Source organism: Elephantulus edwardii, unplaced genomic scaffold (assembly GCF_000299155.1).
Source record: "Elephantulus edwardii isolate Elephantulus edwardi_28Jun2011 unplaced genomic scaffold, EleEdw1.0 scaffold00132, whole genome shotgun sequence".
Lineage (NCBI taxonomy): Eukaryota > Metazoa > Chordata > Mammalia > Macroscelidea > Macroscelididae > Elephantulus > Elephantulus edwardii.
Window position 1 is genome coordinate 8,536,608 of NW_006399882.1, and position 14,209 is coordinate 8,550,816.

General features: G+C 58.6%; 1 protein-coding gene across 1 annotated transcript in view; it reads right to left on the bottom strand.

Moving 5' to 3' along the window:
• The window catches only part of PKD1 (polycystic kidney disease 1 (autosomal dominant)), a 42,559-nt gene that overhangs the window by 480 nt on the left and 27,870 nt on the right, over positions 1 to 14,209 (bottom strand). The window contains exons 22-46 of the mRNA XM_006893878.1: positions 13,405 to 13,557; positions 12,417 to 12,561; positions 11,712 to 12,329; positions 11,458 to 11,614; positions 11,105 to 11,357; positions 10,822 to 11,017; positions 10,262 to 10,432; positions 9,577 to 9,720; positions 9,285 to 9,495; positions 9,068 to 9,194; positions 7,088 to 7,204; positions 6,616 to 6,665; positions 6,322 to 6,506; positions 6,154 to 6,247; positions 3,706 to 3,824; positions 3,431 to 3,633; positions 3,153 to 3,347; positions 2,631 to 2,770; positions 2,274 to 2,386; positions 1,528 to 1,693; positions 1,320 to 1,445; positions 987 to 1,161; positions 623 to 913; positions 403 to 537; positions 29 to 331 (exon numbers count right to left, since the gene is read on the bottom strand). Of these exons, the coding sequence (XP_006893940.1) occupies positions 29 to 331; positions 403 to 537; positions 623 to 913; positions 987 to 1,161; positions 1,320 to 1,445; positions 1,528 to 1,693; positions 2,274 to 2,386; positions 2,631 to 2,770; positions 3,153 to 3,347; positions 3,431 to 3,633; positions 3,706 to 3,824; positions 6,154 to 6,247; positions 6,322 to 6,506; positions 6,616 to 6,665; positions 7,088 to 7,204; positions 9,068 to 9,194; positions 9,285 to 9,495; positions 9,577 to 9,720; positions 10,262 to 10,432; positions 10,822 to 11,017; positions 11,105 to 11,357; positions 11,458 to 11,614; positions 11,712 to 12,329; positions 12,417 to 12,561; positions 13,405 to 13,557 (4,587 nt within the window). The remainder of the gene's footprint in view (positions 1 to 28; positions 332 to 402; positions 538 to 622; positions 914 to 986; positions 1,162 to 1,319; positions 1,446 to 1,527; positions 1,694 to 2,273; positions 2,387 to 2,630; positions 2,771 to 3,152; positions 3,348 to 3,430; positions 3,634 to 3,705; positions 3,825 to 6,153; positions 6,248 to 6,321; positions 6,507 to 6,615; positions 6,666 to 7,087; positions 7,205 to 9,067; positions 9,195 to 9,284; positions 9,496 to 9,576; positions 9,721 to 10,261; positions 10,433 to 10,821; positions 11,018 to 11,104; positions 11,358 to 11,457; positions 11,615 to 11,711; positions 12,330 to 12,416; positions 12,562 to 13,404; positions 13,558 to 14,209) is intronic.

Here is a 14,209-nt window from a genome sequence, read left to right on the forward strand (position 1 = left end):
CCTCTCCCCCCCACTGGGCCGTACCCACCTCCTTGACCTTGCTGAAGCCCATCCAGAGCCGCAGCCGACGCAGAAACAGCTCTACCATCTCATAGTCCTGCGGTTCCCAGGCTGGTCGGTACAACTCACCACGCAGTGAGTGGAAGTGCCATCGCAGAAGGATGGCGCCCAGTCGCAGGGTGCCCCACAGCCGCAGTACCCAGAGCCCCCCACACAGTAGCAGGGACAGGCGCCAGGATGCACCCGGGCATGGGATGGCCTCCGCACCAGGGCACAGCTCCAGGAGGCGATCGGCAGTGCCACGTAGTGAGTCTACGCCAGCCGAGACCAGCTGCAGGGAGCATGAGAATGAGGGCCAACCTGCCACATCCCCCACCACCCCCAGGCAGCCCTGGTACCCACCAGAACGGCTAGCTGGGTATAGGCCACAGCGAGTATCAGCAAAGCCAGGGTGGCACCAGCAAGCTCTGGCAGGGCCTGGCACAGTGTTTTGCCAAACACGGACCACTGGCGCATAAAGCGCAGCTGCTGGGCGGCCTGTGGACAGGTGGAGGGTCAGTGCAGCTGCTGGGCGGCCTGTGGACAGGTGGAGGGTCCCACTTCACCCCGCCCCAAGACACACCTTGACCAGCAGCAGGAAGAGCAGTGAGGCAGCCAGGCCGCGGGCCACGATGCTCAGCTGCGCCACCTGCTCAAAGCTGGTGAAGTGGTGCGGGCGGCTGTCGATAAAGCGCGCCCACTGGTGGTCAGCAACGGCCAGCTGGGCCAGGCGCACGAGGGCAGCAGCTGCTGCCAGAAGAACCAGCAGCCCCCGTACCCAGGTCCCCGGCTTCGCCACATGTCCACGCCCCTCTCGCCGCCAGGCACGGGCCTCCGCTGCCAGGAAGTGCAGTGCGAACAGCAGGAGACTGGCCTGCAGATGGACAAACAGGCCAGGTCAGGAGGGGCAGGCAGGGCCCAGGGGCCAGGGGCAGGCCATGGCTCACCGAGGTGAGGAGCTGCAGGGACAGGCCAGCACTGAGCCGCTGCAGGGTGAAGGGGCGGATGCTGAGGGTGGCCAGGGCCCGACCAGCCACGGGGAACTCGAGGAGCAGTGTCACGGCGGCGTGCAGCCCCACGGCTGGGCTGTAGCGCGTGAGCTCCACGAAGATGGCACGGCTCCTGCAGGGGGAAGAGAGAAGCCGGCTGGAGACCCCGGACCAGGACCACGCAGGGCCAACAGTGCGGTCCCCGCAGAGGGACAGAAACAATGCACGGCGGAGACAACGAGGAGGCCAGGTGCTGGCTCAATGTGCGGGGTGGTCAGGGCGTAGGTCCACCTGTTGTCCAGCCAACGGTGCTGCTCCAGGAAGTCCAGCCGCTCCTGACTCTCTTCCAGGCTGCGTCCCAGCTCCTCCACGTAGCCCCCGCTGTCATACATGGCGCAAGTGCCCCACTGCCACACCCTGTGGGAGCAGGAAGGTGGGTTGGGGTCATGTGTCTGGGGTACTCTGTGCCCCCAAACCCGGATGTTGCCGCACTGCTCACCCCCACAAGTCAGGTGCTGAGTAGCTCCACGGGGTAGAGCTGTTGTGGATGCCAGGCTCCCAGCCAACACTGTAGTCGCTGGTGCTGAAGCCCCCCATGGCTGTGCAGGGGTGAGCACTGGAGCCTGAAGGGCCCTGCCGGGGAGCTGAAACACAGATGCACACAGCTGGATCACCACACCAGGCTGCATCCCCACGTCCTCCACACCCACAAATGCATGTCACCTGCCTGGCAGCATCTACTGGCCCACAGCTGCCTGCCCCCCAACCCCAGGACAGCGGGAGCTGCCCCCAGGACAGCATGGAGCCATCATGAAGTTCCCATGGCTGTCATTTCACTCTCAGTGTAAACACTGGATACCCTCACTGTGCTGTGGAGTGGATGCTGAGTGGAAGGCCCAACTCAAAGTTAATGGTTGAATATTTTAGCCACAGCACCACCACCAGAGCTCCTTCACCAGCTCGGAATGTGAGACTGTTTATGCAGCATTTTACATTGTAACCAGAGTGAGGGGTAGTACCCAAAGGCCTCCCACCACCTCCCATCCCACCACCTCCCACTGAGTCAGGTGTGTGTGTGTGTGTGTGTGTGTGAGTGTGTGTCTCCCAGGAGACTCCCATTATTTGTCATCTTTCTTCCTTGGTGGGTTTGAACTGTGGACATTTTGGCTGTCAGCTCAATGCACTGTGCCCCCAGCCTCTGGGGCAGGGAGGCCCTCTGCGTGGGGCCAGCAGCGACCCACTCACCTTCCTGCAGGCGCACCTGCCGCAGCCTTGGGGGTCCCAGCTCTGGGTTGGACCAGTTTCCATGGACATAGGGGAGCAGCACTCGGGCCATCCATGGCCAGAACTCATCAGACCTGCCAGGACTCAGCAGTCACCAGGCTGAACCGGACGCCCAGGCTGACCAGGGCTCAGAAGCCCCGGGCATGGGGACACCCCTTCCTTGGCCTGACAACTGAGCCAGGTCAGTGACTGGAGGAGACGTGTCAAAGGCCCTCACGCCCAGATTTCCGCAGCACCCCATCCTACAGATATGTCTCCAGACACTACCCAGTGTCCCCTGGGGTGGGGGCGGAGTGGCTGAGCCGAAGAGTCTTGTACCTAGTGATGGCCAGGAAGGCCCTGCTGTCCAGCTCCTGCTTGATGGCGCTCTGCAGGCGGTACGCGTGACTGTGGCACGAGGCATCTCCATAGTTGGCCAGCAGTGTCACCAGCAGGAAGAGCATGTACACCAGCAGGTTCTGGGGAGCCAGGCCGCCGTCAGTGCTCAGCACCCCAGACCACCCAGAAGTCCCACCTCACAGGACAGACCTGTCCTTGGTCCACAGGGACCCGGTGCCCTGAGCCCCCCAGTAGGTCCCACCTCACAAGATGGACCCAACTGTGGTCCATAGGAAGTCGGGGTGAGGCAGACCACCTGACTGTTCCACAGAGCTGCCCTCCTGGGACAATGGAAAGCAGACTGTCCATGGTCAGGGCAGCACAGTCACCGGAGCTGAGACCTCAAACCCCCTGGGCTGAGAGGCAGGGTGGGCAGCCACCTTGTCAGGAGGACGGTGGGTGCAGGCCGGGAGACAAGGTGACGACACGGAGGCGGGCAGGAGGTGCAGGGACGCAGCTCACCCTCAGCACCCCGTGCAGCCTCTTGACCTTGCGGGCCTCCTCCTTGGCCAGAAAGAGTGCAAAGCCGTGGGGGGGCCGGACGCGGGGCACACGCTCGCTCACAGGCGCCACAGCGGCACTCTCCACCAGCATGTCGTCCTCATCGGGGTGCAGCCGCTTGGCCACCAGCGAGAAGTACAGGGCCTCTAGTAGGACCTGGGGTGCGGGCAAAACATCAGTGGGGGTGCCAGTGCTGCAGGGGGGTGTGGCAGCAGAGGGCTAGGCCCCGGCCCACTCACCTTGAGTGGCTCCCAGCCCAGGAATGAGGCCAGAAGGCTGCAGGTGCTGGACAGCAGCCATAGGACACTGACCCTGGGGGGGAAGCTGGCGCCCACCCAGCCTGAGAGGCCCACTGACAGTGCCACCAGGAGCAGGCTGAGCCCATGAGCCAGGCGGGCACACCAGGCTGGCAGCAGACGCTTTCTCAGACCCTCCACCAGCCCTGGGGGAAAGACGGAATGACTGGTGGTTCGAGCAGGGCTGCCGGGCAGTGAGTGGGGACCTGAGGTGGTACCTGTACCACAGAGCCTGGCTGATGGGGGCTCTGCCCAGCCCAGCCCAGGGGCAGACGGGCCTTTCTCCTCAAGTCTGTGCAGCATCAATGCCTCGGTCCTCTCCCCGGGACTGCTGGACCTGAACACGGAGTCAGTTGTGAGTGCCCCATCCTCTCGGACCACATCCCCCCACTCCCTCCTGGAACCCAGGGAGACCAGGGTATGTGTGGCTGGGCATGCAGGACACATGGGCCTGCTGCAGAAGCCTCCCCTTCTCTGCTCCCTTCCTGCCTGCATGTCAACCCCAGCCTGTGTCTGCATAGACTCACGCTCTCAGCCCAGTCCTGTGGGACCTTGTCCCAGCAGATGGGTAGCTGTCACCCCGCACTGCCCAGTGTGGTTATCTGGATGCCCCTGGCATATAGAACCTTCTGTACCCCACTCCCCAGCATACACACACTCCACACGAGCGCACGGTCCCTCATGCAGTTTGCACCCTGAGATAGAGAAATGTTTGTACACAGTCAGACTCTGACAGTGCACGGGGTTCAGGGCACCCTCAACGCTGCCCGTCCCTCGGAGCCACCAGCCAGGGGCATGTCGTTGGGGCCCTGACCTGCCCGACTCCAAAGCAGTTACGTGACAGAGAAGGAGAAGCTGCAGGAGTGAGAGGAGAAGAGAGTGAGGCTGGAGAAAAGGAAGCGACAGCAGACTCGAGAAGGGAGAAGGCTCACAAGCCACGCAAACGGGACTGTGGCCAAGCGTGCCCCGAGGTGGCTGGACGCCAGGCGGAAGCAGGCACCCCCAGGAAGCTGAGGGGCTACACTGTGCTCCTGAAATGCTCCTGTACAGTAAACGCTGATAGGCGCAGTCCAGCTCTGACACACACGACCTCACGTCCACACAGTGAACCCTGTCCAGGCTGACACTATCCCATGACCTCTGCTGTGGCCACTGTCCCTTGCATCTTGCTGAGCTATCCTCTCTCGCTGATGCTCTACCAGGCATGACGTCTTCCTCCAGGGACTGATCTTCCCTAACAGCACACCCAAAGGTCATGTGACCCAGTGTGGCCATCCCGTGTTCTGAGGAGCATTGTGGCTGCACTTCTAAGCCAGATCTGTTTGTGGTTTTGGTAGTTTGTGGCATATTCAATACTCTGCCAACACTCCTATTTAAAAGCATCAATTCTCCTTCTTATTAACTGTACAACTTTCACATACAGATGTTGTTATGTGCGGTCAAGTCACTTGCCACTCAGCGACCCCTCACAGCTCTGAACCCTGCTTTATCCTGTGCCAATTTCTGACACACCTATTCCCATTACCCTAGTCACTGAGTCAATTCATCTCATCGAGGGTCTTCCTCTCCTGTGCTGTCCCTCTACCCTTCCAAGCATGACGTCCCTCTCCAAGGACTGGTCCCTCCTTGTAACATGCCCAAAGTTTGTCAGACAGAGCTTCAGAATCATTGCCTCCAAGCAGCAGCCTGTTTTCACTTTCTGCAGGACGAACCTATTTGCTCTCCTAGCTGTCTATGCATATGAAACAACTGAAAATATCAGGGCTTGGACCAGCAACAACTTAAGTCTTTAACCTGACATCCTTGCCCTTTAGCACTTTAAAGGCTGTTGACCCCACATCTCATGCTGAGTTTGGGGATGCCCTGTTCTGCACCAGTAGATAGCCAGTGTACTGGGGAGGGGCTGAAAATGCTGAGGGCGAGCAGAGCCCAGAGACCCCAGGAAGCCCTGAAATTGTCCCGCAGGGGACAGTGCAGTAGGAAGGGCAGGAGCAGGTGCAGAGGAGGAGCCGTGATGCCTGATGCAGAGAAATGCATGCGGGAAGAACACTTATCCAGGGCTAGTGGGAGTGCAGATTCAAAATGGGTAGGTGGGTGGGACCTGAAGGGTGAAATGGAGCCTCCACTAGACCCAGTGGTCCCAATCCTAGGGGCATATATGCCCAGGAACAAGGAGAGCAGGACACAGACAACCTGTACACCAGTGATCTCCACAGGCCAGTAGGGAGCAACCCACGAGGCGTCCACCTTCAGGTGTCAGGAAAGGAAACATGATGTATGTGCATACACAAGACAGATACAGCCACAGAGAGGACGACAGAGCCCTGGTAGCACTGCAGGGAGTGTACTGGGCTGCTAAGAGAAAGGCCAGTGGTCTGAATCCACCAACCACTCGGGCAGTTCCCCCCTGTAAATTTTGTGCCTCAGAACCTGATACACGAACCTCATGAGATGGAAGTGACTTGAGGGCAAAGGGTTTGAGTGGGTTTATAAAAAAAGTGTGCACTGAGGCCTACGCCCCCAAGACCCCAGCCTCTCACCCTGCATTCCTGCCACACTCCTGGCCACCCAGGAGGCCCTGACCTGGCCTCAGTGGACATGCAGGATGGAACGGGAACAGCCAGGGGAGCCTTTCCACACCCTTCCACAAGGGCTCGGACACTCACAGGCTAGTGAGCATGTCTGTGTCCATGTGGGTGTCCTGGGTGGGGGCTAGGCTGCTGGCCCCTTCAGCCAAGATCTGGCGGATCAGGTCTTCATCTGGGAGTAGGAGGCAGTCAGAATGGGCCAGCCTCTGAGGGGTGCCCACCACCCCACCTCCCTTGCCTGCTAACCTGATGCTGAGAAATATTTGGCGGGAGAGGAGGGGTTGACCATGGAGAGGCCGTCCTCCTCCAGGCCCAGTGTGCGGCCCGGCAGGCCACACGCCAGTCGCTGAAGGGTGCTGCCCATGATGGACGGGTCATTAAGCAGGTCTGGCCAGCACAGTGAGCCCTCGCTGGATGGCCAGCACACCAGGCTACAGGGGATACAGGTCAGGCAGGGGGCCAGGCACAGGTTAGCAAGCACCCTGACCCACAGCCTAGACCTCCAGACCTACAAGGTCCACTCTTCCTCATGGGCCCCACCTTTTGGAATCCTCCAGAAATAAGTCATTTCTCATCTGTTCAGCAAAGACCTGTTGAGATGTACATAGAGGGCCTTCAGACCACCAGAGACAGCAGAGCTGCTCCCACTCCCTCTGGGACTCTGGTTAGGATGTCAACCCCCCCACTCTGGGGACCCCGGTCAGAATGTCACTGCCCCCAAGTCAGAATGTTGCCCCAGAACCCTAGGGATCCTGGGCAGGGCAGGACATCGCCCTCCCTCCCCTGGAGACCTTGGTCAGGATGTCAAGCCTTCCACTCTGGGAACCCAGTCAGGATTTCACCTCCCACTCTGGGGACCCTGTTCAGGATGTCAAAACCCCCACCCTGAGCAGGATATCAGCTCCCTTCTACCCTGGGGACCCTGGTTAGGATGTCACCCCACCCCCACCCTGAGGACCCGGGGCAGGACGTCACACAACCTCCACCCTGGGGGCCCTGGTTGCGCCATCACCTCAGCACGGAGACCTGAGAAGGTGAGGAAGGAGCTGTCCAGCACAGGTGTGTCCAGGTAGCTGTCAATGTCCACCACCCGCTGCTGAGTGGGGGTGGCGCTTGGGCCTCCAGCGACCTGCAGCAAGAGGGTCACTGGGGACTTGTGCTTTATTTGCACAGCCCAATGGAGGTACATCTGGGAAATGGAACAGATTCAGTTCCATACTAAGCAGTATTGCTCTGTTGACCAAGTCACATAGATTTTTCTTGGTCACAGTGTGTGAAAAAGTGACATCTGCACTACACTGTGGTCTAGCAAAGGACCTGAGTGGCACAATGGTTAAAGCTGTCAGCTGTGAAATGAAAGGGCACCACTTTGAATGCACCAACGACTCTGTGGGAGAAAGTGGTGGGAATCTGCTCCCAAGGTTTACAGCCTCAGAAACCTCCCGATCTTATAGCGTCACCTTGAGTCTGAAACCACACAAGAGCAGGATTTGTGTGTTCTGTTAAGTGAGGAAGTAGCAGTATGAAATATTGCAAGAAAGACTGTAACATGGCCAGAGACTTGACATGAGTGCATGTTGTTGGAAAAATGAACAGAAGGCTGCGGTGAGGTTTTGGTTTGTGAAGTGTGGGATCTGTGAAGACAAGGCAACATGGAGTCCCACCTGGTGGCTCCAGCCCACATGTGGACACTGTCCACTTAGAAGACAGCAGGAGCAGTTAGTGACCTGAATGCCCCTCCTACTCATCTAAACACAACCACCACCATGGCCAGCCCCATGGGTCAGGCTCCATGGACCTTTCCATATGTTCCTGTACCTGCTGGCTAGATCTTATCAAGGATTTCTGCATCCAAACTCACAGAGGGTGACGGTGTGCAGTTTGCTTGTCTTGGGATATTTTCCTCTGTGTATCAGGATAAGCTCCACTCTGTGGAAAATTGTTCCCTCCTCTTGTTTTGATTTTGTTTGTTGTGTTGGTTTTGTGTGTGTATTCCAGTTGTATTTTTTTTTAATTCACTGCTGCACATTTTCCCAACCCATCCTACAATGCACCCCTTGTTCCAGATTGTTGTCATACATATAATTAATGCCTAATCTTCTATTCCTTTCAGACAGTTCTTCCCCTCATCTGTTCTAATGGAGCGTTCATTATCTATCCACTCTTTCCCCATTCGCTCCCCAACCCCATCTGTCCTTTTTCCTAAAGGTGGTGTTACGCAGTGTTTGTTCTTTTGTGGCTGAGAAATTTCATTAAGCATAATGTCTTTCAGACTCCCTCATGTGTGTAATGTTTTATAAGTAATATTCCATTGTGTTTTTCTATGTGCATACATCTGAGTTTTTCTCTGTGTATACATCTGAGTCAAGGCTCTGGTTTCTTTGGGGTATATTCCCAGTAGTGGAATTGCTGGGTCAAATGGTGTTTCTAGTTTCAACTTTTTGAAAAAGTACCAGACCGCCTTCCATAGTGGCTGTGTCATTTTACATTGCCATCAGCAGTGAATGAGAGTTCCAATCTCTCCACATCCTTGCCAGCAGTTGTTGTTCGCTGCCCTGTTGAACTCTGCTATTGTTGTGTTGTCTCTGCTAAAGGGGCACCAGATAACTGAGAGCACTTGTCACCCTCTTCTCTGATTTGCTGGCACCCAGGTGGGCACATAGACCTGGGGGATACTTTCTGGTTCCACGTCACCTTCTAGTAGAGTCCCTTCTTTCATTCCCAGTTCCAGTAATTTCTATATTCCCTCTTTTTTTCTGGAGCCTGGCAGCTAAGCAAAAGATGGGCAGTTCAAGCCCAGCTGCTGCTCAGAGGGACAACGTGCGGGCTGGCCACTCTCAGAGCGTCACAGCATCAGGAACCCTGTGGGCAGTTCTAGCCCATCTTACAGGGGCTCTGAACGCAAAGGGATTCAAAAGCAGGGTTGGGTTTTTGGTTCTCTGGTGGCACAGCCCAGGCGGCACCCCATCTCTGGCCCAGGCCCATAGCCCACCTTGCTTCGGGACATGCGGAAGAGAAACAGGATGACCAGGTAGAGGGGGTAGACGACCACACTGGACACCAGGCCCACAACGACTGTGTCCACGCTCAGCGGGATCAGACTGGACACGGGGCGTGTGCTGGGGGTGAAGGGAAGGTGAGCATTGTCAGGCTAGGGAGTTGGGAGGGAGCTGGACAAGGGAGGCCACGCGGACCCCAGAGGCACCTACCTGTGTGCTGTGTCTCCCACGACCCCATACCACATTGTGTTGGCACCCAGGAAGAGGCAGAGCAAGAGGACACAGCAGGTGGCCCGCTGGACGCGGGTGAAGCGGCTGCGTGGAGGCCGGTCCCACAGCGAGAGCCAGATGTGCTTGTCAAAGAAGCCACGCTGCAGCTCGGCCACCAGGAGGCGCCGGGACCGCCGCAGGGCCGCATCGCCTGGGGACAGGGGGCGCTGCAGGAGGCTGCATGGGGCGCCCACCCCACCCCATCATCTCTTGCCTGGATGGGGAGCCCTACTTGCTGCCAGGACCTCCTTCTCCACCAGGCCCCCATTGGCCTCTGTCTCCACAGACAACCAGTCGTTAACCAGGAAGAATGTGCTGCGTGCACTCTGCAGGTCCCGAACTATGATGTGCTGTAAGAACCAGGCAGGGCTGAGCCCTGCGGGGCGGTCAGGGTGCCGGGCGGTCAGGGCACAGGTAGACTAAGCCAGTCAGCGCAGTCAGGGCCCCGTGGGGCAGGGGGTGGTCGGGACAGAAGCAGCTGGGCCCAGTGGGGCTCAGGATGGTTAGGACATGGGCAGCCTAGGTCATGCGGGGCAGTGAGAGGTTATAGTTAGGGTAGTCAGGCAGTAAGACATGTCTTAGCCATATAAGGAGTGGTTAGGGTCTGAGAGGGGTGAACTCTAACTGGAGCAAGTCGGGTGGGGTTATCAGGGAGTAAGTTAGGGACGGACCACATAGCTTTGGGCAGAACCACCTGAGACAGGCTAGGGGGCAGTTAAGGACCGAGAAGGGCAGGAGGGCTGAGGCAGCCGGATGGGGTGAGGGGCAGGGGAGGAGAGGCTGGGCGCTGCATGTGGAGTGTGGGGAGAAGTTAGGGTCATGCAGAGGAGTGGTGGGGAACTGCACAGGGACTGGCCAAGCCATGGGGCAGGGGAGCAGTGGGAGTAACCAGGTGGGCTGGGTGGGTGGGGCCTCACCTTTGTTGTCGTGCCAAACACGGATTTTCCACACGCTGCCCAGGCTGTGTGGTGTGGCGATCTGGAAGATGTCCAGGCTATTGCGGTGGAAGACCCCATGCCCATCCAGGTGCCTGTGGCCGCTGCGGCTATCCGCCCCGTACAGCATGATACCAACATGCGCAGTGGTACCTGGACGGGGGCAGCAGGAGCCGGCGCGAGGTGTCGGAGCTGCCTTGCTGGCCCCTAACCACCGACCTCCCAGAAGCACATGGCCACGGCTTCCCTGCAGGACAGCTGGTGGCTTCAGACCTTGGTCTTCCCAGGTAATGGTCGAGCACTTTAACCACTGCACTGCCAGGACTCTTTAAAGGTCCCAGGATACTCTTAACTCTCTGGTCATTCAGGAAACCCCCACAGCTGTGCAGTCAGGCCACACACGGCAGGCTGCCTGCTGTCCACAGGCCACCTCTGAGCTCGGTGCTGTCCGTGGGGGCATGTTACAAGGGCTCTGCATCAACGCAAACCCTGAACACGTGCACTTAGTGTGTTCCCTGTCACATCTCCAGATGTCTCCTTACCTGAGCCCCGGCCCCAGCCGGTCTTGACCAGGATCTCGTACTTGAAGTGGCCAGCTTTCCCACAGAACGGGATGACCTGGACTCGGCGCATGTCCAACTGGTCCAGCTTTTGCAAGACCACAGCCATGACCACATAGGTCACCAGACACACGGTGCATGTCAGGAGGACGACATAGTTGATGCCTGTGGATGGCTCCTAGGGGCATGGCACAAAGCGTCAGTGTGGACCATCCAGGGTCACCAGGGGGTGCAGGGGCCTGGGGACACAGCAGGTGCCACTCACAGGGTAGATGAAGGTGACTTGGCTAGGGGGCACGAGGAGGCTGGCACCAAAGGCAGTGAGGTGGCGAGTGAGGCAGACGGCTTGGCTGGGTGAGGTCTCCTCAAGGGCCACAATACCCTCTGTGCGCCAGGCCATGTCCTCCTCGCTGAAGTACTGACACAGTGACGTGTACAGGCCCACGGACACCTCCAGTGCAGACCAGTGGAAGTGGCTGGTCAGATTCAGGTGGTAACTCCCGCCTGGCTCACTGGTCCTGGGAGTGGGGGTAAGGGTCAGGGCTGGACTCCAGGCCCATTCACAGGGCCACCAGCTGGCAGCATACACCCCAGAGTTCCTCCACAGCCCACACTCACCCTGGGGCGATAAAAAAGGTATAGGGCTTGTGGTCCTCGCCTGCCAGCTCCTGGAGGCCGATTTGCCGGCTGGCCGAGCAGTTGTGCTCATTGGGAGCAGCCTCCGTGTGCAGGTACACAGCTAGGTAAGGCTCAGGCTCTTGGGACAGGTAGCTCTCTGGGGGCAGAAGGCAGGGTTAGGGGGCCCCTCTCACCCTACAGGGGCCCCCCCCACCCCTACTCAGTCCACAACCCCCTCCCCATGTCCCACTCACCATCAAGAACCCTGAACAGGAGCTGGAGGTGCAGCCCAGCCGCCGGGTTGTTGCTGTCCAGGGTAACCTGGGCACTGACTGAGGCCCGTGGTGGGACAGTGGTCACAGACGTGGGGGACACGGTGCGTCTCAAGCCAGCACTATTGGGCACCATGACAGTGATGGCACGCTCAGAAGCCAGCCGCTCGATGGGGATCTGGGTGCCTGCTTGGGTCTGGAAGGCCATGGAGGCCACCTTGGTGGAAACTGTGTAGTTGCTGATGTAGCCAAAGGGGAAAGGGTTGGAGTCAACCAGGAAGATGAGCTGCACCACATCACTGCGGCCGGCCAGGGCCCCACTGAAGGCGGCAGGGATGGAGAAGTGGCAACCAGGGTCGGCGGAGTGGCCAGAGCACAGCAGGCTCAGGGGGTCAGAGCGCTTGCCCTGGGCCACGATTTCCTCTCCGGCCAGTGTCAGGGGCTCCTCATTGAGCACCCGGGAGCGCATGAGGATGCGCATGAGTGCTGAGGACAGGTTGTAGGCCCGGGAGGCCACAAGCAGGGAGGGCGCCCCCAGTGCATCGGGCTCCTCAGGCTTTGCGTTCTGCACGTTGGTGCTGGCTAGGTGGATGAGGTCGCCTGTGGGATGCAGTGGAGGATGGGGTCAAAAGGCAGTAGTGGTGGCAGAGGTCAGGCTGGGGACCTGGGAGCTGCGGTGGGGCGCACCAGTGATGTTGAGGATGCTGTCGGCAATGGCGGTGGGCGTCTCGGTACCCTCAGTGGTCTCAGCCTGCAGCACGCGCATCATGGCCTCTAGCTTGTGAAGAGTCTTCTTCAGGCATGGCTGGTACACCAGCTCCCTGCGGGACACCTGCCAGAGCCAATGCACCTTTGGCTGTGCCACCCTTCCAGGGACCCCTGCCCTCACAGTCACCCCTGAGGAGGCCTAGCCTGTTCCACCCACTGAGGAACCACAGCATCGTGCTCACCAGGTCCTTCCCAATTGAATAAATCTTACAAAGGACTCAGAGCAGGGCAAGACTGTGCCCAGGTATAACTCTGCCTCCACTCTCAGGACTGGAGTGGCCTTCACTGCCTGTGCTGACGCCACGGGCACTGCTCCACACAGCCACTACCTGACTACGGTGAGGTTAGAGGGCTGCAGGCTTGGCAAAGTCAGCCCTCCTACACCAGGCTGCTTCTATGCACTGAGCTGACCAGTACACCCAAGAGCCCATGTTAGGCCTGCTTAGGACGGTAGGGTGTGCCATGGGGGATGGAGAGACTGGGTGGGAGCTGTGGGGTACATTCGGGAGCTGGATTCTCATGAGGGAATGTATGTGGAGAAGCTGGGTGGGAGTTATCAGGTACATCTGGGGGCTGGATTTTCCTGGCATTAGGTATGTAGACAGAAAGCTGTGGAGAGAATCTGGTAACAGGCTGATAATTATGGAACTCAGGGGGCTCTGTGTGTGACGCACAGGGACCAGTATCATGGGGTGGGTAGGTTGGTTGGGGGATTGAGTAATATATGAGGGCAAGGGGGTTTTGTACAATGACCGGGGAGTCATGAGGGACATTCGGAGGGGAGTCATAGTGGGGTGTATAGGGCTTGTATAGAGGGCATATCAGAACTAGGAGGTTGTGCTGGGGGTGCAGAGAGGTAACAGGGTGATACAGGGGCTTCAGGGACTGGTGGTGGGGAGGTGGGTACCGTGCACTGGGCCAGCGCAGCCGCAATCTGCTGAATGTCGTCAACAGTGTCCACACGCAGGGACACCAGCGTCTCTGTAATATTTCTGCGCATCTGGCCGCGCAGCTGCCGCTCCTGAGGAGGCTCCTCCGCAGCCACTGGAGTCTGTTCATACTGCAGGGATCAGGGCCGGTGGAGGGGATGTCGGTGAGTGTCCAGTCTGAGGCCTGTTCTCCACCTGGACCCCTTCCCAGGATTGTGTCATCATGGCAAACCAGGTGGGCAGGTGGGTAGCCAACTGCTCTCTCCCAGCACTACGCGATGGGGAACTGTGGGTGCAGACGGCTGACACAGGATCCAGGGACAAGCTAGATGACAAGCTGTGACTCTCCTCTAACAGGGGCTGGGGACAAGCTCCGTGAGAGGCTCTCAGGAGGCCACGCCCTCTGCCACGGCGCACACACCTTGACCAGCTGCGTAAGATGCCCTTCTCACCCTGCCATCTGCTCAGAAGCCCTGCTCCTACAGCACCCATATCATTTTGTTGAGCTGCCCTACCCACCTCACATCGGTGGTGGTGGTGTTATGTGCTGTCCAGTCGCTTGCAACCCATAGTGACCCTATGTATAACAGCCCTAAACCCTGCTCCATCCTGTGCCAAACTTATTGTCTTTGACATACCTATCCCCACCACCCTGGTGACTGAATCAACCCATCTCATTGAAGGTCTTCCTCTCCTGTACTGTCTCTCCACCCTCCCAAGCATGACATCCTTCTCCAAGGACTGATCCCTTCTTGCAACATCCCCAAAGTATGTCAGATGGAC